Below are 26830 nucleotides of genomic sequence, written 5' to 3'. Positions count from 1 at the left end.
TCACCGTATATTTGTTATTTAAACAGCAAATAAGCTCCCCATAGAATCAGTTTGGAGCGGGACTCGAACCAGCGGTCATAGTGGTATAGGCATCAAACACTCTATAACAAAAAGGCTAAGGACCATTGCCTCCAACTTCTGTTGCTGCACAGCTTTGACACACTCTCTGACTTCCATTAGCATGTATGATTTCTTGTATTGGAAATTAAATAACTCAAAGCTAATTTAATATTATTAATATTATGAACAAGCACTTTTTATATACTGTTAATGGAGATGATGATTTTGCAATTGTACTGTCTTGATTAATGCTTAATTTGCTATAAACAGATATACTGTAATCTAAGTAGTAATAATGCTTTTGCTTAAGTACAAAGATGTAACCCTGTGATTAATGCTATATGGAAAATGTATTAGGTAACTTCACTAACATTAAGAAAACTGCTTACCTGCATGAAATGTATGTAGTGACTGATTTAGAGTAGAAACACTTATGTATTTGAAATAGTTTTTATGATAAATGGACAATATATTAGTTAAGGTGTATTTCACAGACGGTTAAGAGGAAAAAGAAGAGGAAAAGGGCTAAAGCAATGTGAAGTAAACAACTGAAAGCCTCGGCAGAGGAGTGGCAGCACTCCAGGTGATGACATCAGAAGAACCAGCTTTCAACATCTGTGTATAAAAGACAGAGAGAGACTCGACAGACGGATACTGAACAAGCACAGTATCCCTCGACGCCTGATACCAGCTGATTATACCTTGATTTTGTAACTTTTGTTAACTTTAATAAAACTTGTATTTTATTATTGATAAGTTGCGGTCTGCAAGAGTAGTAATTTAAGAGCCGTAAGCAAGAACTGACCACAGGGAAGTCTTCTGAGCAAATTGTAAGTAATAGTTTTGTCCAGAGTCGACTTCCGTTACCTACCTGAGAACAATAAATAAATAGGTAAAAGGTATATAGATAAAGGAGACGTCATAAAACAATACATAATAGGTATTTAGGTAGTAAATTATATGTAAACTATGGGTTGGTATGCTAAAATGCTGTCCCTGTAATTACATTAAAGTATAAAGACGTAGAATCTGACAATGTTCAATGTTTGTAGAAATGAAAATGTAAAAAAGTTATTTAATATTTCCTATCAGTTCACAGGCATTTGTTCCGCTTAAACAATCTGGGGTAAATTAGTCTGGTCTGGCTCTGTTCGTCATTGACTGGGTGAGAACAATATATTACTGGCTGTGGAAATCAATATACTACAAGCAAAATGCCGTAAATAACACACAGGCAGGAGAAGGTGTGTTACAGTGGAGAGATTGTAACAATTATCTTTAGAGATTGTTGGAATTAGGATAGATTTAGTGGAGGAAGAATTTTGCTGGAGTATCGGCTGATCGCCTGTATAGGTCCAGTATACGATACACTTGCATTTATCATGGCAAACTACTAGGCAGATAGTTGTTGTAGTTATAGTTTGGATGAGTTGTATCAAGATGATGGGAGCTGACAGATAAGGAGGATAAATAAAGCAAAGCGGACTAGAGGAATGGAAGAGAGTGAGGAGAAATGGAAAGTTGTTGTGACAGGGTGACCTGTCCCTGTTGGTTAGCGCAGCACACCCACACACACCCTCTTACGCCGCCTTCACACTGGCACTTGAAATCCGCTCCGTAATACGCAATACTCCCCCAGTGGACGTCGTACTACACCGCTGAAAAGCTTCGGAAGCGAGTAGAACAAAAATGGCGGAGAAATTATAACGATTGATAATGTCTGTATCTGAATGTGCATGTCAGGTCAGCTAAATGTGATATAGTGGTATATAGGGTTGCAACAACCCTGCACTCAAGCGAGAGAGACCGAGTGTGTCTGAGAGCGGGGGGCACGATATTTAATTATTCATTTTAATTGTATTAACTGCCCTTATAATGTTAGAAAATCATGAAAATAAAAAAAATGGCATGACAACTTATCGTTATAAAATCATTATTTATTGTAAAAGTTATGAATTCAGGTTTGTTTATCAGTACCATAGCAACTCCAACTTCCGCTGGAATTGTCGGATAGGAACCGTCCGTAGCCTTTCGCAAGAGTTCAATTTTTTGAACGCGTCCGGATGACCGACGGACACGATTTTTTTCGCACCGCACTCGGTCGGACCAGGTTCATAGCCATTCGCATGCGGTCTGCGAATCTCCATAGGAAATGAATGACTTCCGGTCGTTTCGTAGCCGTATCGGAGCTGATGTCAACTGCCAGTGTGAAGGCGGCGTTACCTCCTCCTCCGTTCCCTGCTGGGGCGTTGTGGGTGCACACGCACGCCATTAGCACGCTGGTCATCATACACGCAAACATAGCCACTCCATTTCCATCCCCTTCAGAATCCCTGCTGCGCATAACAACATGCATACATATCTGAGTTGTGTTTGTTTCTGTTTCTATGTTTTATGATTCGTCATGTTATGTTAATACATACCTGTGTTCGGTGTTTGTCAGCGTCTGTGTTGCCGGTCTTTCTCGTTGCTTCTCCACCATCGATCAATCGAACCCGAGCGCCACCCAGCGGCCTGGATAAATAGTGCCAGGACCGCTGTGTGTGGCCGCGTCGGCGCGAAGCAACCGGAAGTCGGCTCGTCCAGTGTCTTGGTTCATTGGGGGGATAATGGAAATTTGTTATTATTATTATTATTATTATTATTATTATGCTAATTTTTATGTGTCTACATTTGTATTTGTTATTTTTTGTTTGGAGTTTGTTTCTGTAAATATTTTGCTATTTTTGTGTGTATATATTTTTGTGATGTTGTGAAAATTGTACATACTCACCTGAAATACTTGCCCACTAATTTATGCAATGGTTTTAACAAAAGGGGCGGGGCTTGGACTATAAAGAGGAGCCCCAAAGATCTTTTGGCATAGTTGCCAATTCCGCTTATAATACGCGGCTTTGAGATTTTTTTGTAATTTTTGTAATCGCATTAAAACAGCCCAGGTTGTGGTTTGCGTTTTTTTTTTTGGGCTTATTAAAGAATATATGGTTGCTTGTTAGGAAAATCTGACAAGCAACTTCGTTTTCTTTACATCTATGGTGTACATTGATACTGATACATTGATTGACACTGTCTGCTTACAGATATAGCCAAATCAGTGCAATCATATAAATGCTGTGGCGTAACCTTCGTCAAAACATTCCGCTGAATCCGCCCCCTTATCCCCCTCATTGGAGTAATATCACGTTCAACGTGCAGGCGGCACGCTCTATGATCTACAGAAATACACCTATTTCAATTTCTACAAACAATGCCTCCAACGAAGTGGAGAATTTTATTTTATTAAGCTAAATAGATGTCACAGCTACCCTTAATGCTCTTGTCTTTCCCTTCTTGTCTTTTTGTCCTTTTCCTTCTCTCCAATCCGATTCAGCTTCACAGGTGATCAGAGATGAGGAAAGTACGTTCTCTCCGCTAGAGTTGGGTCCGAGTCCACCTTTGTCGAGTACGAGTCAAGACCAAGTCCACAAACATCGAGTCCAAGTCCGAGTCCGAGTCCAAAAGGGGCCGAGTTGGACTCAAGTCCGAGTTCTTAAAGGCAGAGTCCGAGTCGAGTCCACCCGAGTCCAGAAAGTAATTAAATTAAAAAAGATTATAAATTGGTATTGTACATTTTTACATTCTGTTAATATTTTAACCTTTCAACCCATTAAACCAATGGCAATATAAAAATGTAATAAAAAAATACCACTGTTACATCTAGTCATTGCCATTGAACATTTTTATTTTATGTCAACAGAACTAGTTTCCTATCAAAAAAGGTTTCAAAGGTTTTATTGTATTACAAGTGCATGAAAATACAAATGAACCTATTTTATTATTGTATCACACTATATTGTTTTTTATTGTATTTCAGTTATTTAATGCCTCTCCCCCACATTTGACAGAGGTGACAGAGGTCCAATGAGGAGATCCTTAATGATGACATTATGAATTTCTTGTTGTCTTGGAGAACTTGCATCATAAAGTTGCATTGCTTGTTTGGTCAGGTCTGGTCTTGCAAATCCTGCAATGCTGAGCTGTGCAGCATCTGTTGGTTGCTGCTGCTATCTTTGGTAGTCGGTTGCATCGGTTTTCGGATCACCAGTACACTGAACCGAAAACCGTTTCTTTCGGAGGCGTCCGATTTGAGAACCGTTGAACTGATGATACTGCGCATGCGTGTAATTTTTCAAGTATTTTGTTAAACATCGGAAAGCGTGATAAAACTATAAAAAAAAATACACATATACATACATATATATATATATATATATATATATATATATATATATATATATATATATACGGTCAGGTCCATAAATATTGGGACATCGACACAATTCTAATCTTTTTGGCTCTATACACCACCACAATGGATTTGAAATGAAACGAACAAGATGTGCTTTAACTGCAGACTTTCAGCTTTAATTTGAGGGTATTTACATCCAAACCAGGTGTAGGAATTACAACAGTTTCTATATGTACATCCCACTTTTTAAGGGACCAAAAGTAATGGGACAGATTAACAATCATAAATCAAGCTTTCATTTTTTAATACTTGGTTGCAAATCCTTTGCAGTCAATTACAGCCTGAAGTCTGGAGATCAATTAGACATCAGCGTACGCTGGGTTTCATCCCTGGTGATGCTCTGCCAGGCCTGTACTGCAACTGTCTTCAGTTCCTGCTTGTTCTTGGGGCAGTTTCCCTTCAGTTTTGTCTTCAGCAAGTGAAATGCATGCTCAATCGGATTTAGGTCAGGTGATTGACTTGGCCATTGCATAACATTCCACCACAGTTGTTTTCCATGGTCTTCCGGGTAGTTTGGTGTTTGGAAAGCAACCAAAGAGATTTTTAAGGGAAAGAAGTGGAATGTGTAATTTATGATTGTTAATCTGTCCCATTACTTTTGGTCCCTTAAAAAGTGGGATGTACATATAGAAACTGTTGTAATTCCTACACCGTTCACCTGGTTTGGATGTAAATACCCTCAAATTAAAGCTCAAAGTCTGCAGCTAAAGCATATCTTGTTCGTTTCATTTCAAATCCATTGTGGTGGTGTATAGAGCCAAAAAGATTAGAATTGTGTTGATGTCCCAATATTTATGGACCTGACTGTATATATATATATATATATATATATATATATATATATATATATATATATATATATATATATATATATATATATATATATATATACGTTTTTTGTTAAGATAGGGGCTACATGTTTCTAATCTGTATATTGTAAATTATGTATGGGCCAAAGGGGTTTTCAGGGAAGTTGGACAATGATTAAGACTCTAAAGACTGTTTAATATGAATAAGGGATGATTTATGAAATATCTGTACTGTATTTATAGTTAATGATGACAGATTCACAAACTGAGTTTGTAGTAAACAGAACATGAACACGAGTAGAGCAGCTAATGATACTGAACTGCAGCACGTGCCGGTGTCCTGACATTTTATCCTATAACCGAGGAGCTGATGATACTGCGCATTCGTGATTCAGCATGAAGCCGACTGACTCCCAGCGCGTCTGAACCGAACTGATTCTTTTGGTGATTGATTCTGAACTGATTTTGTGCTAATGTAATGAGTGCGGGTAAACCGAGGGCTTGAATGAAGGGCAATCTGACGAAACGTAAGTTCATTTAATAACAAATACATCGCAATGGATTATGTATCCGGTGAACTGTTTTTTTTTTTTTCAACCGGTTTATTGAATCAAACCGTCCGAAAGAACTGGTTCGCGGAAAAGAATCGAACTTCCCATCACTAATCCACATTGATATCCAGTGAGTGGTGCGTGTGTTTCGTCTGCAAGCATGAGACTTCTGCCTGCCGGTGTGGTGCAGTAAAATGACAGAAGGGGAGACATTCATTAATTTATCATTTCAATTTTATGCTGGTTTTATTGTTACACATGACGTGGACTCGACTGTACTCCGTGTCAAGTCCGAGTACAAATTCACCCGAGTGCGTGACAAGTCCGAGTTCATTCAAAATTGGACTCGAGTCCGAGTCCAAGTTCGAGTACCCCAACTCTACTCTCCGCTTTGTTGCAGTTCCCTGATTTCTATTTATTTTTATCCTTTTTTTCCTAATCAGTTTATCCTTTTATAATAAAGCAGTGGTTTCAGTTTAATATGTTGCAGGCTCATTTATTGTTAATATTGTGTGGAAAATAAATAATCAAATAATATTGTTTTTGAAGCTCCAGTTGCTTTTTTGTATCTCGAGAGTTGGCAACTGCGTCTTTTGGGTGTCAGTTAACCTGGCGAGCGAGCGTGCAAGTGTGGTGCCGTGAGCAATCTATCATTGGAGGAGTTTGTGTTTGTATTTATATATTTTTTTTTGTTTTCTTTTCCTTTTGTATAGTGTTTATTGTTTCAGTATTCTTTGTTACTTTTGTATATAGCTTTTGGGCGTTTGTGTACTGGGACTGTTTCACCTCTCGAGCACTGTAAATAAACATCACTTTACACCTTACATCTCTGCGAGTATTGCCATATATATATTTTTTAATTATTTTTATTATTTTTGGGCGAACCCAGTTTCGCCTGACAGCGGGCCTGTGAGCTGTGGCTGAGATGGGCTGTGTCTCTGGTGTTTCTGGTGGCTGTCATATGTTGTCCTGGCTTCCCTGGGTTCTGAGTCTTGTAGCTTTTTTGATACATCACAGTCCGTCTGTGAGGAGCTCTATGGGCAGGGCTCAGCCAGGATAGTGTCTATCAGCAGTGCTTGTTTTGGCTGCTTGGTGTTATCAGTGTCCTTGTGGGATATGTCAACCACATGATGACTCGGACCCGGTGTGTGTGTGCTGAATGGATTGACACACTCTGCTGAAGGATGACGGAGGGAAAAGTAGATATTGTCTTTAAACACTCTAGCACCAAGTTTGTTTGGGTGGAGGCCATCCAGTTTAAACAATTGTCTATGGCCCCAGAAAAGATTAAAGTTGTCAGTGAAATTCATTCACCATTCTGGGCAGGTCCAGGACAGCTGTCTCTCCGAGCACACTGCTGTCTGTGAGCAGGTCAGAGTAACGTCTGAGACAGTTTACTTTGGTAACGTCACGCTGCAGTGTTTGTTACAGCTGCCAACTTCTCCACCCCATTTACAGAGTGACATTCTCTGACTACCTTTATCTCCCAGGACTGTTGTTGAATCTTCCAAAGGTTTTGGCTTGGGGTGCTTCACATGCAGCGGCAGCAGCAGCACTTTCCACCGCACCAATAACACGGGGCTGCCCGCCGATGTGCCTGATGTTAAATCGGCGCTACTAAACATGGATATCGGCCGATGCCGATATATTAAAAAATGACAAATATCAGAATCTGTGCATTTAACCCATCCAAAGTGCACACACACATACCATCAACACACACCCAGAGCAGTGGGCAGCCATTTATGCTGCAGCACCCAAGGAGCAGTTGGGGGTTTGGTGCCTTGCTCAAGGGCATCTAAGTCGAGACTCAAACCCACAACCCTAGGGTTAGGAGTCAAACTCTCTAACCACTAGGCCACAACTTCCCACTTATGTGAACATAAGTATTGGAACAGCTGCCTCACAGGTCTTTCTAAGTGTTCAGCTGTATCCTGTTGCAAAAGCAATGGAATTTAAAGCAGGGAATGTGTCTTATCAGTTATATCCATTGCTTCTTCATTCTAAGTCTTGCATTCGATGATGACACACACATACCAGGATGAAGACAAGAAAAACACCTCTGAAAGAAAAGCAAGCAATTTGGATGCTAAAAGAAAAGAGGAAGTCAATCAGAACTATAAGAAAAACAAAGGGCAAGGAGAAATCAAGAGTTTGGAAACTACCAGTGACATCCCGAAATCTAAACTGTTGTCCCGAATCCCAAATCTGGCCCTAATTGTCCCGAAAATATTCTAAAGCAAAATCTTGAGTAATTATTGTCTGATAAACATTAAAAACTGTCTGCGGAGGTTGAGTTGTTCTGCAACCAGCCCCCGCCGGCTGCTCATTGGCAGCAGCATCTTTTTTCTAATTTCCAAAAAATACCGTAGGCGTCTAAGCACGAATTTAGATATTCATTTATCTAATTAATCTATATGCACAAAGTAAATAGGACCTTTTTGTCCCCTTTTTGTTTTAAGGCTTGATGAAGAGAGCGCAAGTTGCTTTAGCTGCGAGGAGGACAGTGATGCATGCGTACAGGAGTGATCGGCATTGTGTACAAAAAATACATTTAAGCTCATTAGCGTTAGCATTGCAGAAAGGTCTGATTTATGCACTGTTACAACAGTCATTTTTTTTTTTTTTTTTTTTTTTTTTTACAATGACATTTAAGTTCATGATTTTAATCTTGTTGTTTCTTGTGGCAGACTAAAGAGTAATGACAGACAGTTGACCTTTGAATAAAAATGTGTTTAATTAAGGTTTGAAATTCATTATCTTTTATTATAGGCTACGAAGTCTAATATCATAAGCCCCTCATCCCCCCCCCCCAGCCAATCTCATCTGTTCACCCTATTCTAAGGGTATTTTTTCAAAATCCTTTTGTATATATTATATATGTTCAGTAGCTCTTTCTAGCTCAAACAAATCCACAAACTTATAAAATGATTTTTTTTTATATAAGGTCGTCTGTTGACTGCTGTATATAAAACCCCTTCAATATAGTTGTTGTTACCTCAGGGGATGAGGGGACTCATCAAAAAAAAAAAAAAAAAAAAAAAAATATATATATATATATATATATATATATATATATATAGAATTAATATATATAAATGCTATAATAGAGTACCGGCACCTCTTTTGGGCCATAAAGCACTGCCCTCCATGACACCACAGCGTGTACGGGACTCGGCACAGTTGCCTGGGAAATTTTCGTACACGGGTCGTACACCATAAGTTGCACTTTTATCACACAATTTCCTCTTTTCACACCAGGGGGATTCCAGGCGTCAAATTCAATAATGACCCTGCTGATATTAATAATAAATAAACATGGGCAAGAGTTTCCTGCCAGTTTCCTTTAATTGTTTGGGATTTAACAAATTCTGCTTTCCACAGAACTCAGACTTTGGATTTTAAGAACGATTACGCTCTTCCTCAGCATCCCGCGACCAATACCGGACAAGATCAGTCACAGCGAGAGGAACAAGATGATCAGAGTCTATAGACCTACTACACCGACACACCAACCGCCGCCGCTAGACTACACCCCTGCACACGCTGTGTACGACAAGAAGGTGATGAGTAGCCTTTCAACTATCTATCTATCTATCTATCTATCTGTAATTATGTCTGTCTGTCGCTGTCAATCTATTGTTCTGTCTATAATTGTCTCTATTAATCTATTTCTATTTATGTGGGGAAGTCGTGGCCTAATGGTTAGAGGGTTGGACTCCCAATTGAAGGATTGTGAGTTCTAGTCTCGGGCCAGATGGAATTGTGGGTGGGGGTAGTGCATGAACAGCTCTCTCTCCACCTTCAATACCACGACTTAGGTGCCCTTGAGCAAGGCATCGAACCCCCAACTGCTCCCTGGGCGCTGCAGCATAAATGGCTGCCCACTGCTCTGTGTGTGTGTTCACAGTGTGTGTGTGTTCACTGCTCTGTGTGTGTGCATTTCGGATGGGTTAAATGCAGAGCACAAATTCTGAGTATGGGTCACCATACTTGGCTGAATGTCACTTCACTTTTTTATGTATCTATTGTTGTTACATTGTGTCTATCATTCTCTGTCAGGAACATGCTGCACAACTCCTTGTTCAAGCTCTTCTTCTGTCTGTTGGCAGTTCTTCCAACCAGTTCTATCAAACCTTTACAATTAATCCAGAACAAAGCAACAAGATTAATTTTTAATTAGCCAAAAAGAATGCAAGTCACACCTCTGCTTATCAATTTGCACTGGCTACCAATAGCGGTACGCATAAAATTCAAGGCATTGATGTTTGCCTACAAAACCACCACTGGCTCTGCACCCCTTTACCTAAATTCATTACTTCAGCCCTATGATCCAAACCTTATATCTTTATTATATTTCATTATTATCGTTTTAAATCTAAAAAAAAAACCCATTAAATTACATTTAAATTAAATTTAAATCAGTGCTATTGGTCTTTCTTATGTCTGTTTCAGGGTTTTACAAATATTGAACAAATATAAGGCATTTAAAATTGTTAGTGTCTAATCCTCAAACTGTCAGTGAAACAGAGATGTATAAAGTACTAGAGGCCCAGACTTGAGTAAAAGTACAAGTGCTCTATCAAAAAAGTGACTTGAGTAGAAGTTGAAGTGCTCTTTAAGCACCACACTTAAGTAGAAGTACTAAAGTATTCAACATTTTTTGTACTTAAGTATTGCAAGTAGTCTATTTAAAAATTTACTACTCAAGTACTGAAAGTAAAATTACAAGTATTATGTTATGTAGTTAAAGAAAGTAGTCAAAAGTTTGAACATATTGTTTTTACAATTTCAAATGATTAACCTAAAGGACAATCACAATTCCTTTGACTGTAACTTTTTGTAAACAAAAAATGGTTTCTAGGGTTAGTTCGCCCAATTTGCAAAATTATGTCATTAATAACTTATCCTCATGTTGTTTCAAACCCGTAAGACCTGTTTATTTTTGGAATACGGTTTATGATATTTTAGATTTAGTCTGAGAGCTCTCAGTCCCTCCATTGAAGCTGTGTGTACGGTATACTGTCCATGTCCAGAAAGGTAATGCTTATAGTGGTGTGGCATGCGATTTTTTTATCAACCCCCCATATTGATTACCACCTGCTCAATCACAGTTTTACTACAAATACCATGGTTGTAATATGGTTAGAGTGGCAAAACTCTATATTTCATGTGCATTTTGTTAATAACTCAGTAGTTCCCTATCAAAAGGTAACACTCATTGTGTTGATTGACTCTAAGGTTATGCAAGTAAGCATGGTAAGGAGAGAAGGGCCTGCAGGAACTCTAGAACTGTACAGTTAACTGGGTCGAGCTGGCGGTCTCCGCACAAATAGGTGAAAAGCTTCCACTTCAAGGCATACAGTTCCCTCATTGAGGGAGCTCTGGATTGGAGAACGATCTCAACAATCTTGGTTGAGAGACCGAAAGCTAAGAGTTGTGCCTCCTCAGAGACCACACCTACAGCCTCCAAGCTCAATGCGGGGGCACACCCTCCACCTCTGAGAGGAGATCTCTCCTGATGGGAACCTCCAATGGAGTGCCATCAAAAAGAGAGATCAGGTCCAAGAACCATACCCAGACCGGCCAGTGCAGGGCTACTAACAGCAGCCGGACTCCGTCCCGGTGCACTCTCTCCTGAACTCCTGGGAGCAGAGCAATTGGGGGAAAAATGTACAGATGAAGCCTCGGCCACGTCTGTACCATGGAGTCCAGCCCCAGTGGAGCTGGATGAGTCAGAGGGAGCCAAAGGGTACAGTGTGAGGTCTCTCGAGTCGCAAACAGATCCACCTGAGTCTGGCCGACCTCTCCAACTCTTCTTCATCACCTCAGTGTGAAGCCGCCATTCCCCGGGCCTCAGCCCCTGCCTCGACAGGATGTCTGCTCCCATATTAAGATGCCCAGGAATGTGAACTGCTCTCAGTGAGAGGAGTTCTTCCTGGGACCACACAAGGATCTGGTATGCTAGTTTGTATAAACACCATGAGTGCAGAGCCTCTTGGTGGCTGATGTAAGAGAACACATGCTGTGTTGTCTGTGCGCAGCGACACATGGTGACCTCTTAGGTCTGGGAGAAAGTAATGTAATGCTCAAAGCACGGCCAACATCCTTGGGCAGATGATTTGCCATGTCAGAAGGTGTCCACTCCACAGACCGTGGACAGGGTGGCCACTAATGACCGCACCCCTGCCGGTGAGGGGTGCATTTGTTGCTAGCATTACGCTACGTGACAAGGAGCTCCCATTAACGAGCCCTGAGACAAGAACCAAGGTTTTCTCCACATGTCCAAGGCACGTACATAGGCACCGCCGCATGACCTTTAGCATGCTAAGTGGGTTTCCCCATGGGGAGAACTCCTTGGTCTTGAGCCACCCCTGTTAGGGTCTCATGTACAGCAGGCCAATAGTATTCACGTTAGACTCAGCTTCCATGAGACCCAGCAATATCAGAGACTGTTTGACATTGAGTGACCGGCCTTCTCTCACTCTCATAACTGCAGTGAGGATCGACTCTAGGACCCGGAGTCTGCAATGTGAGGAGGGACCACCTCGATGGCCTCCGTCTTCAGGGAGTGTCTAGTTCTGTTCCATTACCAAAGCCTGCTCGGAGCCCACCAGAGTGGGAAAGTCCCTGTTGAATCGAGGTGGAGGAGAACCGAACTAGATTCTGCGGCCTCTCACTACAGTGTGCAGGACCAATTGAGACACATTTGGCAGTAGTTTTCATGCTGCCAAATAGTCTAAGGGAATCGACCTCTCAAGACTGATCTCTGGTCTCATCAGAGCAGTTAGCTCGATACCCTTAAGCGGCGCACCAGCAGGAGACAGAACTAGCCGAACTAGCTGTTCTGGAAACCTCCCAGGATGTCGCGAGCCTCTTAGTACCACTACGTTTCCGGGCGGTAACTGAGAGAAGTGCTCGCCGGAAACTGCTGCACCCTGGAACACTGGCTGGTCAGGTAAGGCTGAAATAGAGAACATGAACATGTCAAGGGTGGCCTCCATGGACATTACAGGACAGGCGGTGAGTTCATGGATGGCGAGCACTCTGAAAGTTTGGCTGAGACGTGACGAGGCTCTGGAAGTTTGGCTGAGACATGACGAGGCTCTGGAAGTTCAGCTGAGACCTGGCGAGGCTCTGGAAGTGTGTTCAGTTTAAATAGTGTCTGTGCATTCATTTGCAATCAAGTGGATGATATTGCTGTAGATGAAGTGACCCCAACTAAGCAAGCCAGAGGCGACAGCGGCAAGGAACCGAAACTCCATCGGTGACAGAATGGAGAAAAAAACCTTGGGGGAAACCAGGCTCAGTTGGGGGGCCAGTTCTCCTCTGACTAGACGAAACCAGTAATTCAATTCCAGGCTGCAGGAAAGTCACTGGATCCGGGTGACTGCAGTGATCCTCTGATCTGGACACAGAGTGGATCTGGTGGCGACGGTGACCTCGGAACAAGAGAGAAACAGACAAATATTAGCGTGGATGCCATTCTTCTAATGATGTAGCAAGTACATAGGGTGCTATGTGAAGTGTTTCCGGTTCCGGTTTACCTAATTAATGCAGCCTAAAAATCCTTTAATGGATTTGGATATTAAAAGCATATTAGTATGTTATGTGTATGCCAGATTAAAGAGATGGGTCTTTAATCTAGATTTAAACTGCAAGAGTGTGTCTGCCTCCAATGTTAATTAGGCAGAGCATGGAAGGAATCTGATGAGGCCTTAGGTTCCAGCGTTTAGGCGCCAAATAGGAAAAGGATCTGCCGCCCACAGTTGATTTTGATATTCTAGGTATTATCAAATTGCCTGAGTTTTGAGAACGTAGCGGACGTAGAGGAGTATAATGTAAAAGGAGCTCATTCAAATACTGAGGTGCTAAACCATTCAGGGCTTTATAAGTAATAAGCAGTATTTTAAAATCTATACGATGTTTGATAGGGAGTCAGTGCAGCGATGACAGGACCGGGCTAATATGGTCATACTTCCTGGTTCTAGTAAGAACTCTTGCTGCTGCATTTTGGACTAGCTGTAGTTTGTTTACTAATCGTGCAGAACAACCACCCAATAAAGCATTACAATAATCTAACCTTGAGGTCATAAATGCATGGATTAACATTTCTGCATTTGACATTGAGAGCATAGGCCATAATTTAGATATATTTTTGAGATGGAAAAATGCAGTTTTACAAATAGAAATGTGACTTTCTAAGGAAAGATTGCGATCAAATAGCACACCTAGGTTCCAAACTGATGACGAAGAATTGACAGAACAACCATCAAGTCTTAGACAGTGTTCTAGGTTATTACAAGCGGAGTTTTTAGGTCCTATAAATAACACCTCTGTTTTTTTTCTGAATTTAGCAGTAAGAAATTACTTGTCATCCAGTTTTTTATATCGACTATGCATTCCATTCGTTTTTTATATTGGTGTGTTTCACCGGGCCGCAAAGAAATATAGAGCTGAGTATCATCAGCATAACAGTGAAAGCTAACCCCATGTTTCCTGATGATATCTCCCAAGGGTAACATATAAAGCGTGAAGAGTAGCGGCCCTAGTACTGAGCCTTGAGGTACTCCATACTGCACTTGTAATCGATATGATACATCTTCATTCACTGCTACGAACTGATGGCGGTCATATAAGTACAATTTAATCCATGCTAATGCACTTCCACTGATGCCAACAAAGTGTTCAAGTCTATGCAAAAGAATGCTGTGGTCAATTGTGTCAAACTCAGAACTAAGATCCAATAAAACTAATAGAGAGATACTCCCACGATCAGATGATAAGAGCAGATCATTTGTAACTCTAAGGAGAGCAGTCTCAGTACTATGATACGGTCTAAATCCTGACTGGAAATCCTCACATATACCATTTTTTTCTAAGAAGGAATATAATTGTGAGGATACCACCTTTTCTAGTATCTTGGACAGAAAAGGGAGATTCGAGATTGCCCAGCTGCCCTGCTGCAGGGGCTCTGCTGGAACCGGACAATGTACAGGAATCCCTGAGCTAGACGCATCCAAAGCCGTATCTAGAGCCCTAACATTCTTACTGTCCTCAATTAAAGTTTGGATGCGTGTCTCTAATTCTGAAATCTTCTCTGTCAGCCTAACTATTTCCCTGCATTTATCACATGTGAATCCCTAATCAGCGACAGAGATAAATAAACTGTACATGTGGCAAGAGGTGCAAATAACAATAGCAGGAGAAGCCATTACTCACAGTGCTTGATGAAATATTCTTACTGCAGTTGTTTGATGAACTTGTGAAAAACTGGAGCGAGAGAGATGAGAAGAGAAACGAAAACGCTAATGACAAGCTAATGAGTGCTAACGATTTGCAGGTGTACTGCACTCACGGAAAAGTGAACGATCAAAGTTAATCTGATAAGATAGATCGATTATATCAGAAATATGGTGTGAATTAAGTTATATTTTACCACTTAAAATAGTAGATAGTAGGATAAAGATTCTAAAAATAAAATATAAAATGAAAACAGCTACACGGAGCTACGATTATCTACAGAAGGCCAACAGGAAGTAGAGAAAACACTGGTGATCCGACCTGACTCAGGACAGTCAACCTGACTCTGGGAAATCAGTGAGGACCTGACTCGACTCTGGAGAGACCACGGGGACCTGACTTGACTCTGGAGCATCCGCGGGGGGCTGATGCGACTCTAGAAAGAAGATGGGGATCTGACTTAAGTCTAGAAAGTCTCCTGTGGCAGCCATCTTGTGCAGTGGTCCTGTGCCAGCGGCCATCTTGGGCAGTGTCTCTGGTCTGTTGGCTACCTTGTGCAGTGGCGCTGGGCTGGCAGCCATCTTGTGCAGTGGCGCTGGGCTGGCAGCCATCTTGTGCTTTCGCACTGGGCTGGCGGCCATCTTGTGCCGTGGCGCTGGGCTGGTGGCCATCTTATACCGTGGTGCTGTGCTGGGGCCATCTTGTCTGGAGAAATGGGTGTGGTCGGTGTATCCCATTGACTACGATGGTGAAGGTAACTGGTGAAAGTTTAGGACCTCCAGCCTCTTCATCTCCCACCCAGGCAAAGGGTCATCCAGGCATTTGTTGAACAGGTCCTTCAGTGCTTCATCATCAGTTCAGTCAGGCAAGTCAATATTAACAAAAGCAGTCCAAAAACAAGAAACATGAAAAACACTAGGGAACACGAGAAAGCAGGGTGACATAAAACAAGGACTCCATTAAACAGATAGAAACAGACCATGTATATATGGCAGAACCTGATTTTACCAAGTGAGACATGTTCCTGGGACAACATCGTTGTTGACCCTGGAACAACATTGTGATTAACCAATCAGATTTGAAGAACCAGTTTTTAGATTTTGTGAAGTATACGCTTAAAATCAGTGTCTGGTGCTTGTACATCAGTGTCATTCATCTATCATTTCCTCTGATTTTAGGGATTACTCATGGTTAAGGTTAGGTTTAGGTGTAGGGATATGGTTAAGAATATATTTTTGGAGTAAAATGTTGTTCCAGGGTCAACAAAATATGTTGACCTAGGAACACTTCGAACTTGGCAAAATCAGGACGTGCGTATATATGGACAGGTGAAAATGATGAAAGTGGAAACAGCTGAGTGCAATTAACAGGTGTGCAATTAACAGTGATGAATCGCACAAATGTAGTGCCTGAAGTGGGGTGACTATGGGGAAGTAAGACCACTAGTGGACACCCATAAATACACAGACCCGACACTGTGACACTCAGTCACACAAACACATTCAATCTCCTCAGAGAAAGATGAATGCTGCAATGAGCTTTGCCTCAGAGGGGGAAGAATCCGCAGCCTGGGCTTTCAAATCTCAAGATTGTGCTCTAGATCTAGGGAGCATGGGTGAACTGTAACTGATGCTTGTGCAATTGGTGAGCTCATCGATGCCTTCCACATCAATCTTCTCAGAGAAAGACAGGCAGAGCTTCGGCGCCCTCTCAAAGTACCGCAAACGCAGGCTTCACTTCATCCCACCGCTGTGTTTTATATGTGACAACTCTGTGTCCTTCTGCATTTCTGAAGAGGAGGTGGCCATTGATGACTCTATGTACTTGCCTGCATCTTGCAGCGAATAGTGGGTGTGTCCTGATCCGAGTTCTCACGAGAGCTGTGGAAGAGCTTGGTCTTGAATGGACAGCCTGGAACACCCTACCTCCGGCTTCCTTGACGAGTGGTTCTTAAAGGGACAACATTAACCTTCTTCCAGACAGTGGCCATTCATGATTTAATGACTGAATTAATAGAAATCAGGGACACAAAGAAAATGACTTCCTCAACTCCCTGGTCTCACCCAAGGGACTGTTTGGCCCTGCCATGGATGGATTCTCAGAGTGCTTAACCGAGGCATAAAAGATGCCATGATTGCTATATAATTGTTTTCCTAAACACCCCAGCTTGGCAACTGTATAAAGTCCCCCGAAGACCGCATCCACACAGCAACCTGCAAATTCAGTGCAGCCTCAGCCCACACCTAAGCCGGAGCTGGAGCCAGCCCCAGAGCCCTTGAAGCTGTCTTGTTCTGTGTGCAGAGAGGAAGAAGAGAGGGGCAAGTTCTCACCGAATTCGGAACCCCCTCAAAGCTTGCAATCTTTTCCTACCTCTTTAAACACTTCTGGGTGTTGGCGATATTTTAACAGGACACATACTGCAAGGTCAGCGTGTACAAAAAACTACTGAAGTGATAGCAGACCCAAATACCTTAAAGAGCATTTCTCATCTCCCTGCACTTGCAAATGTCAGTTCCCCATTTTTTAGAGCAACGAGAATAATAGAAAATACAACCTCTTGCCACCCAGAATACCAAGCTGGATTCTAAATATTATAGAATGAGGTTACTTGCTTCAGTTAACTCACAGGCTGCCTTGTTTGAAAGGCGTTTCAAAGATGATTCTTCTGCACAATCTGACTTTTCTGCAGCCTGGAACTGAACTGCTGGTATTGTCTGGTCAGAAGAGAACTGGACCCCTGAATGAGCCTGGTTTCTCCCAAGGTTTTTTCTCCATTCTGTTACTGATGGAGTTTTGGTTCCTTGCCGCTGTCGCCTCTGGGTTACTTAACGTTTTCACTGACTTGATTGCACATATACTATTTTTGCTTTATTGACACACTATTTTCCTATTTAATCAGTGTTGTAGTCGAGACCGGCTCATTCGAGTCCGAGTCCAGATCGAGTCCAGAGATGGTCGAGTCCGAGTCAAGACCGAGTTCAGAAAGGGTCGAGTCCGAGTCAAGACCGAGTTCAGAAAGGGTCGAGTCCGAGTCAAGACCGAGACCAGAGAGATTGGGTCTGAGACAAGACCTAAAGAAATCTTCAAGAGTATGTCAAATGTATGATGGAAACAATAAAGGTTAAAAGGGCCACATAGTATGTGGTGTAAAGGTAATTTTATTAGAATTATGAATTGTTACTTGTCAATATTAAGTGCTAATTTTCACATAACATCGTTGTACCACTATACACATCCATATAACCTTTCTAGTACTAGTAACATTACTGTACGACTCTATATTGTAATTCTACATAACACTTCTAGTAAGTAACATTACTGTACCACTATACCTGTAAATGTTCAACTGTAACAGCTTTTACATAACTTTTAACCCTGAAGCTTAACTAATGACTGCTAATATCATGAAAATGTCTTGGATTATGTGCACTTTAGATGTTGTGAAGATTACAGATGGGCATAATAACTTTTTTTTTTTAAATAAGTGAGGAGACCATCCTGCTACCCAACCAAGCACGATGTGGTCTCATAATCAATCCACCCCAACTAAAAACTCTCTCTATTGGTGCAGAGGAAGCGGGGACTGACAACAGTTACCATTTTATCACTTTCTGTAACAGCAACGGATAATCTAATGCTAATTTCACTGGATGGTGGGTTTTAATGCACGGTAAAATACACACTAGTCGAAGTTTTTTTTAGTTACGGAGGGCATACACACAAGAGCCGACTGACTGTCCAGGAAAATTTCATGCAAAAGTGTGTATGTGCCAGGGGAAGAAAGCTGGTTGAAATGCCATATAAGTTCAATGCCTTCTGTCAGACATTTTTTGGGGGGGAGATGTTTAGTGTTGAGACAGTCAGTCTGTGTCTGTATTCATTATATAATTTAACTAAACAATATTTGTTTTTTTCTGTGACCATTTTGTCCTACTTTGTAAAAATAACACAGTTGAGAGAAATAATGTAGCAATGTGGCTTTCTGGAAAGCGGGATCACTACAGGCGGATGGCAGGAGGGTAACTTAAGGCCGGTGACACACTGGCTGCGTGGCGTCTCTACTGCGTGCTAGAAGCGTGGTGGCTGCTTCGCGTTTTCTGTGTCTTTACACACCAGAAGCGTGTCTGACGCGGCGCTGGCGCGCTGCTTCTGCTATAGGTGACATAGAGAGAGGCCGCCGAAAAACCAGGCTCTTGCAAAATAGAGTATGTTTGACAGGTGCAATATTTGAAAATCGATAATTATTTATTTATTTTTTTTTAATTACATTTATATCTGAATTTATGCCAACCTATAGACTTTCAAATATCAAAATGTCATGAATTAATATGTATTTGTGTACATAATGACACGAGTGACATATAAACATATTTTCCTAGTTTATTTTGCCTGGAAACGCTTCCAACACGCGCGTGTTCGCGTGAAAATAGGCGTCGGTTCTATTTCTAGCATGCACGCATTTTCCGCGCGGCTCGAGCTGCGCCTGGGATGCGCGTCTCACGCAGGCAGTCTGCAAGCTCTAACCTGTTAACATGGGAGCCGAATTAAAAACCGACACGCCACGCAGCTGAGAGGCTTGCGCCACGCATCCAGTGTGTCGCTGGCCTAACGTCTCACGTCACAAGAAAATCACCAGTCATTGGATGTATCTATCATACATCAATTTAATTAAACATTAACATACAGTAATAATCATGACATATTTTGATTGGGACTCGAGTGGACTCGGGCATAAGTCCGATTCCTAATATGTTCGAGTCCGAGTCAATACCGAGTCAAAATGCACACGAGTCCATGACAAGACCGAGACCATTAAAATACGGTCTCGAGACCGAGTCCAAGACCGAGTCCGAGTCTCGAGTACTCAACACTGTATTTAATACTGTTCAGTTGCTTTGTTACAATCTATATTGTTAAAAGCGCTATATAAAAAGGTGACTTGAATTGACATAACTTTGCTATAGGACAATGAATGCACACATTCTCCAATCCAAAGTGCAAACATTGCTTGCAATGGGTGTCATGGAAATAGTCCCCTCAACGAAAAGTAAAAAAGTTTTTACAGCCAATACTTCCTTGTTTCCAAGAAAATTGGCTAAAGCCCTATTCGGATGGGACTAGTTTTACAGGGGGTCATTAGAGAAATATGTGTTTCACAGACGTACTTGGTGATTTTATTCCCATCTGAATCTGCTACGTCTGTGTTTTTCTCACACAACCTCTGTGATAATTCCAGAGCAAATTACCTACTGTTTTTCAGCAAACTCAAGTGATCCTCTGAGAAAACTAATCCTGTCCGAATGCGAATGTCTGTGATTGCCGGTGATATTTTGTTTCACAACGCATTTCCTTGTGTGTTTTGGCCGACGTGAATTACCGTAGATGCTCTTACCGCGCACATGTTTGATATATTTGCTTATTTTTTGCATAGGTAAGATTACTCACGTTCATTTATGCACTCAGTTACATAATGTTCTAATTATATAGACTATGTACCTTTATGAAAATTAAACATAGCTACGGTAGGTTTAGCCTAGGCTACTACACACACACACACACACACACACAAAGGAAAACAATTTAAACTAAAGGAACCACACATTAACATGGTTTTGCTATACTAGCCATTTAGTATTTTTTGTGTAATGGCAATCATTCTGAATGAATTCAATGCATGCATACAGAGCGCGTGATCTCTGTGACGCCCAGATGCACAAATCAGACCCTCCCACCTCTGTAATAAACATGGAGATGTTAGTTTGAAAATCGCAGACGTCAGGTGGTAAGAATCGAAACTCAAACGGAGTTTAGAAACTAGTCCCGTTCGAATAGGGCTTAAGACTGATTATCGATCTCAGACATCTGAATCACTCCCTCATGCAACGGCCATTCAGAATGTTAAGATTAAAACATATCTTCAGTCAAATATGCCCGGGGAATGGTTTTTGTTTTTGTTCTGAAAGACACACCATGTCCTGGTCTGTTTTAACAACATAACTGTGGTAGCCTACAGTATATCAATCGCCAAGGCAGCCTCAGGTCACTAGGATCTGTGATCTCAGCATAGCAACCCTCAAAGGGAGGGGAGCTACCAGGCTCAAGAACAATAATGTAGATAACCCACATTATAAACAGTTCCTATTCTCTAAATAAAAAAAAGGAACAAAAAGAAACAAACAAAAAGGAATTCTTGAAGAAAAAGCAGGCCTCATCAGATTCCTTCCATGCTCTGCCTTCAATCCCCTTGATCGGCCTGATTAACTGCCCCGGCAGCTGTGAGACCCGAAACATGGTGAGAGGCGCTAAATTCTCAAATAGAATCAGGTATTCTCAATGCAATCATATCTCGCAGTGTGGCTATATCTCCTCTGGAAGCCGCACACACTCTGTTCAAACACTTTATTCCATCAAGAATCAGGCAAGAACAGAAACCACAGTGAATGTAATGCATTGAGCTTGTTCAACTCTGCCGAGAAGCGAACATGCTTGTGCAAATACTGACATAAAACTAGAGTGCAGACCACTGCTCTAGTAGTTCCACGAATGCAACAGTAAGCACATCCCTCTCTCTCGTGAATTAAATGCATATGTGCTTCGTACACAAAGCTTGAAGAAGAAAAAAAGAGAATGAAGTATTCTACAGGTGCCCTTTTATGCCCTCAGTCACTCGTTTGCTTACATCATAGGCTTCTGCCTTCATGCTAACAGCATTCCCCTAGCGCCCTCCAGAGGATGCAGCATGGAGTTCCCTTTCGAAAGGAAACCAGACACTCAAAAACACAGCTCTCGACTGAAGAGAGTGCGCACACTTAAAACGTGTCTCTCTACTCACTCAAACTGTTTCCTGTGCACTCACAAATCTCTCTATGCTCATGCGCTATATATTAATTATTTTCACACCTTTCTATTTCTAACCCTCCTGTTCACATTTTTCACATATTTTATCGCATGAATTTTACAGAGTTGATGTGACAAGTGTTAGTCAGCACTAATGTTTTAATGACTATTGTCCAGTAAGGGTCAATAGACCATTTTTACATGAGACATCCTATTTATGTCAAAACAGATCGTAAGTTATGAATATAACGATGGATCTGTGAGACAGAAGGATGACCGTCACTGTCCTTTGTCACTAAGAATACTAATGCGTTCAAAGTAAGAGGACAATCAGGAAGGTCATCATGCTTTTACAGTATGGAAAACTCTGCCTCCGGTGTCATGACTTTGTTTACATAAGGTCTCGAGAGAAGGCAGAACGAAGGTTATCATTCTATTTAGGCTGTTTGTGTAGCCATCCTACAGTCTCATAGATTCATAGTTATATTCAGAATGTATGCTATGTTTGTAACCAAAGTGTTAGACTGGTTAGCCCTGAGCCTGGTTTCTGAAAACTGACCCTTACATTTATGTAGACAGTTTTATTCAAAAGGTTTTATATAGAATTCAATGAACACATTGTGCTTTCCCTGGGAATCAAATCTATGAGCTTAATTAGTTGGCCCAAAATGTAGATTATTTTGTTTTCTAATCAGATAGATTTGGAAACATTTACAACACTTGCTCGCCAGTGGTTCCTCTGCAGTGGGTGCCGTCAGAATCCAAACAGCTGATAAAAACATCCAAATAATACAAAAGCATTAGAAAAGTCACCAGTGAATAAACTGATGTATTGTGAAGTGAAAAGCTGTTTGTAAGAAACAAATTCATAATTAATGACATATTGCAACATTTACTTTACTTCTTTATACATATCTATTCCAATAAAAAAACAAATTCATCTACTGTACATCTTGGCTGGCCTGAGGATGAGTAGATTTCAGCTCATATAAATCTTTGGGTGAACTTTTCCTTTGATAAGTTATCTTCATTGTTGAATATGCAGTGTACAAACAGAGAGGACTGCATAGAAATGAATAAAGGAATGCAATGCAAAATAGTAATAAAATGAGTAGTGCCATAAACATTTTGACACTGTGATGCCATTTTTTTTTCATGACAAAAATTTGATTGATACCATCAGTTCATGCCAGTAAAGATTTGTTCTAATTGACTTGACATTGTTCAAAACAGGGTTCGGGGGTTGCTGTTCATCTGTACTCCAGATTTATGGACTCACGTACAGTGTTTGTTTTATTATGGATGTTGCTATTGTCCACCTCCACTGGAATCAAACTAGATGTAAATGGTTATGTTGACATTGTCATTGCAATCAGTTCAAAAGTACCACAGGATAACAGACTTATTGATGAAATCAAGGTGAATATGTGCTGTTTTGTCTATTTAACAAACTTCATGCACTTTTTAGAGGTTTTTACATATTTTAAATGTTTTCTCATTTTATCTTTTCACTTTTTCTGACAGGAGATGGTCACTGAGGGGTCTTTTCACCTTTTTGATGCATTGTGTAAAAAGGTATATTTCAGAGAAGCTACAATAGTAGTCCCACCTCGTTGGAATGGTATAAACTTTACCAAAGCAAGAACAGAGTCCTTTGGAAAGGTACAGAGGAAAGTGCCTTTGTTTCTTGCCTGGCAACTATTCACAAATAAATGACTTCACTTGCATAGGATGCTTCTCAGACCAATTCTATGTGAAATGCAGGCCAAAATAAGAATTAATAATGCTAATCCAGCATACGGTGTTCAACCATATACTTATCAATATGGAGAATGTGGAGCTGAGGGAGAGTTCATTCATTTCACTCCAGAATACCTGCTGGATGATTCATTATTTGAGATTTTTGGATCAAGAGGTGCACACTGTTTATATTCCTTCAACATTTAAACATTTATCATGAAAGAAGAGAAGTCAGAAAGGTCTATTAATTCAGTTTTACATTTGTTTTTTGCTTGTTTTTTTTGCAGGAAGAATCTTTGTGCATGAATGGGCTCATCTGAGATGGGGTGTATATGATGAATGTAATGACCGTATAGAAGCTACAAGGTGGAAACAAAAAGAAAGCATTTAATTAAAAAAGCATATAATCTCCTTGGAAATGATCTCAACCACTGCTTTCTTGCTTATCTTTAGGTGTAGCAACAACATTAAAGATCAGTTTCTGAATAATGTAAGTATTGATTGCACATACATTCTACATGAACATTTCTACAGTAACAAATATCAACACACTATGAGTCAACTAAATACATGAGTTGCGATAGTGGTCTGGATCAAACCGGTCACTCAGGGCCAAAGAACAAAAGCCAACTATGAAACATGTAACAAAAGTAGCTACAGTGTAAAAACAACTGACAAATGAACAAGGAAAACATAGGGGTTTTATACAAAGGTAGCTGCTGGAAAATTTTCAAGGTAGGGCTTTGCCACATCCAACAATTTTAGCAAACATCCCAATGTGTAGAAAAGGCCCCAAAGTTATGTTATTGTTGCTATTATATAGTACAGTTGACCATAACGTGCTTTATGTTTCACATTACTCCCGTTTATTCAGTGTTTGTAATAGGGTAGCAAAGGCGCGCGCTGGTTTGTATATTATATCTGACGTCACGCAGTAGTATGCAGTACGATAGAGATGGTCAGTCGGTTGTCACGCAGTTAGTACTATTCAGTATGATAGAGATCATCGGTCGGTAAAATTATAATTGTGAGTGACACTTTCCTCAGCGTGTAAGTGAATGAGAAAAGTAAGTAAATCTGCTGCATTACTCGTGATATTGTATTTCTTGGACAGCTGTTATTTCTGATGTTCGATATGGATGAGAGTTAGGAGTTTAGGGGTCGTTACACGACCGCTGTGTTAATTATATTCACGTTTGTACGTTACCTTCTAGCTTCGGTCCACCTGACTCAGTACGTTGGGTTAAATGGGTCACATCGTGTTCAGACATGTTTATACTTTATTCAATACTTGTTGTTATGAATGTTAAGTACTCTGTGGCTGAGTAAAATATGAAGTGGTGTTAAATATCATTATCTGGACCGCTATTGATGCTTTAAAGTATATCATAGAAGACAGTAAGTTCTATCTACGTTATTGATAACTTAATGCATGGTAGAAAATCTGAGAAGTGCTTGAATCCTTTCTCTCTGCTTACATTTTAGGGTTTAAGAGATATAGTCATATTCTGACTACTGTTTAATTTATGTTTGTAACGTTTATTGAATGAGTGTTCAGATTGTTGAATGAGTGTTGAATGAGTGTATGCATATGTTTCCTTTATTCATTTGTATTTGTTCTCTCTTTATAGAAACCACACTAGAAATTACTTTAAACTCACTCATACAAGAAAGAGGAGGAATAAACAGAATAATAAGAATTATCTCTCCGCTCTTCATTTCATACTCTGGAATATTTGGCCTTAAGTGGTGTTCTGGCCGACACACCTGAGTGAACCTGGTGATAAACCCAGAATTAGCACCTAGACTGAGCGTTTAACCATTATCTTCACTTCACAATGTGATTTCATGCTAAACAGTTAAAGAAAAAGTTAAGGGAGAAAAAAAGTCTACAGAAGGAAAACATTATTTTGAAAGCTTGAAACATATTTTACATAAAGATAATTTCTGAAGGTAATTTAATGCTAAATTATTAATACTTTTCATATGCAGGGTAAGAGTTGTGGGAGTGTACATAAAACTGTAAGCATAAATGAAATATGCATGAGCAAGACAAGCTTTGTAAAGGTATAATTTGTTTTTCAAGCATAAGAAAAAAAAAATATTTGCAGCATTTTACTGTTACTTTTAAGTGTAATTCAAGTAATGTGAAACTGCAGCTTCATGCCAGAGCAAAATAAATATGATCTGCATTTCAGACCATGTCTCTGTTTACGGTATTAAACACTCAATTGTATAATTTAGAAATTTTTGATAATTCTAATTAATTTCATGTGTCTGATTAAGCAATTATAGGAAGCAAGTATGAGCAACACAATTATTTATTTGTGTCCGGATTAAGGCAAAAACTTCCTCTTCAAAACAAAATAAAATAATACAACATAAAATGTATTTAATGATGTCTAAATATATATCCAAATTAAAGTAATTAATCATTTTACTGTTGGTTCAATTTTAGTTTTTGTTTCGGAAAACAGGTGAAATTATAATTGTTTTAAACTAGGTCAGATACTAGGCCATCTTTAATTATCATCAATATTACAATAAACTAATATATAATAGCTATATATCCCACTGAGGAAGAAAAGGAAACTACACAGCTTAAAATTCAGTATGAACACATAGCCTAATGGTACATAGTATAATGTTTTAATCAAGTTGTTATTTATTTATTTTTATTTTGAATGTATGTCTGTGTTAAAAGTACCATTCTGGCAGCGAGAATGATCCTAAACGAAATGAGGATTAATGTTTGGCATATGATATAAAAATAAATGATAAAAAAAAAAAACAGACAGAAACCTTGGAGTTATGATTGATGATCAGCTGACTTTCTCAGACCACATTGCTAAAGACCCTTTCTTTCGGAACATGCTGCACAACTCCTTGTTCAAGCTGTTGTTCTGTCCAGGCTGGACTATTGCTATGCTCTCTTGGCAGTTCTTCCAGCCAGTTCTATCAAACTTTTACAATTAATCCAGAACACGGCAGCAAGATTAATTTTCAATGAGCCGAAAAAGAATACACGTCACACCTCTGTTTATCAATTTCACTGGCTACCAATAGCTGCTCGCATAAAATTCAAGGCATTGATGTTTGCCTACAAAACTACCACTGGCTCTGAACCAATTTACCTAAATGTATTACTTCAGACCAGGGATATGCCGGTATAAAATTTTTTTGTTGCGATTAATTGCTCATGCTTTTATCACGGTATATGGTATTATCATGGTATTGAAATTTAGTTTCAAAAAGGGGTCATAATACAGTATAACAGGTTAAATAACCTCTTTATAACAAAA

At 40.2% G+C, this 26830-nt stretch overlaps 1 protein-coding gene across 1 annotated transcript in view; it reads left to right on the top strand.

Annotated features, from left to right (window-relative positions):
- Positions 1-3596: 3596 nt before the first annotated feature.
- Positions 3597-26830, top strand: part of LOC113095483 (calcium-activated chloride channel regulator 1-like) — a 33939-nt gene continuing 10705 nt past the window's right edge. Inside the window, exons 1-7 of the mRNA XM_026261015.1 lie at positions 3597-3630; positions 9136-9271; positions 23022-23207; positions 23313-23450; positions 23553-23703; positions 23816-23894; positions 23982-24018. Coding sequence (XP_026116800.1) covers positions 9185-9271; positions 23022-23207; positions 23313-23450; positions 23553-23703; positions 23816-23894; positions 23982-24018 — 678 coding nt within the window. The 5' untranslated portion in view covers positions 3597-3630; positions 9136-9184. The remainder of the gene's footprint in view (positions 3631-9135; positions 9272-23021; positions 23208-23312; positions 23451-23552; positions 23704-23815; positions 23895-23981; positions 24019-26830) is intronic.

This window comes from Carassius auratus, unplaced genomic scaffold (genome assembly GCF_003368295.1).
Source record: "Carassius auratus strain Wakin unplaced genomic scaffold, ASM336829v1 scaf_tig00215749, whole genome shotgun sequence".
Taxonomy (NCBI): Eukaryota; Metazoa; Chordata; class Actinopteri; order Cypriniformes; family Cyprinidae; genus Carassius; species Carassius auratus.
The sequence above is the reverse complement of the archived record's forward strand: the minus strand, read 5'-3'. Positions and strand labels throughout refer to the sequence as shown.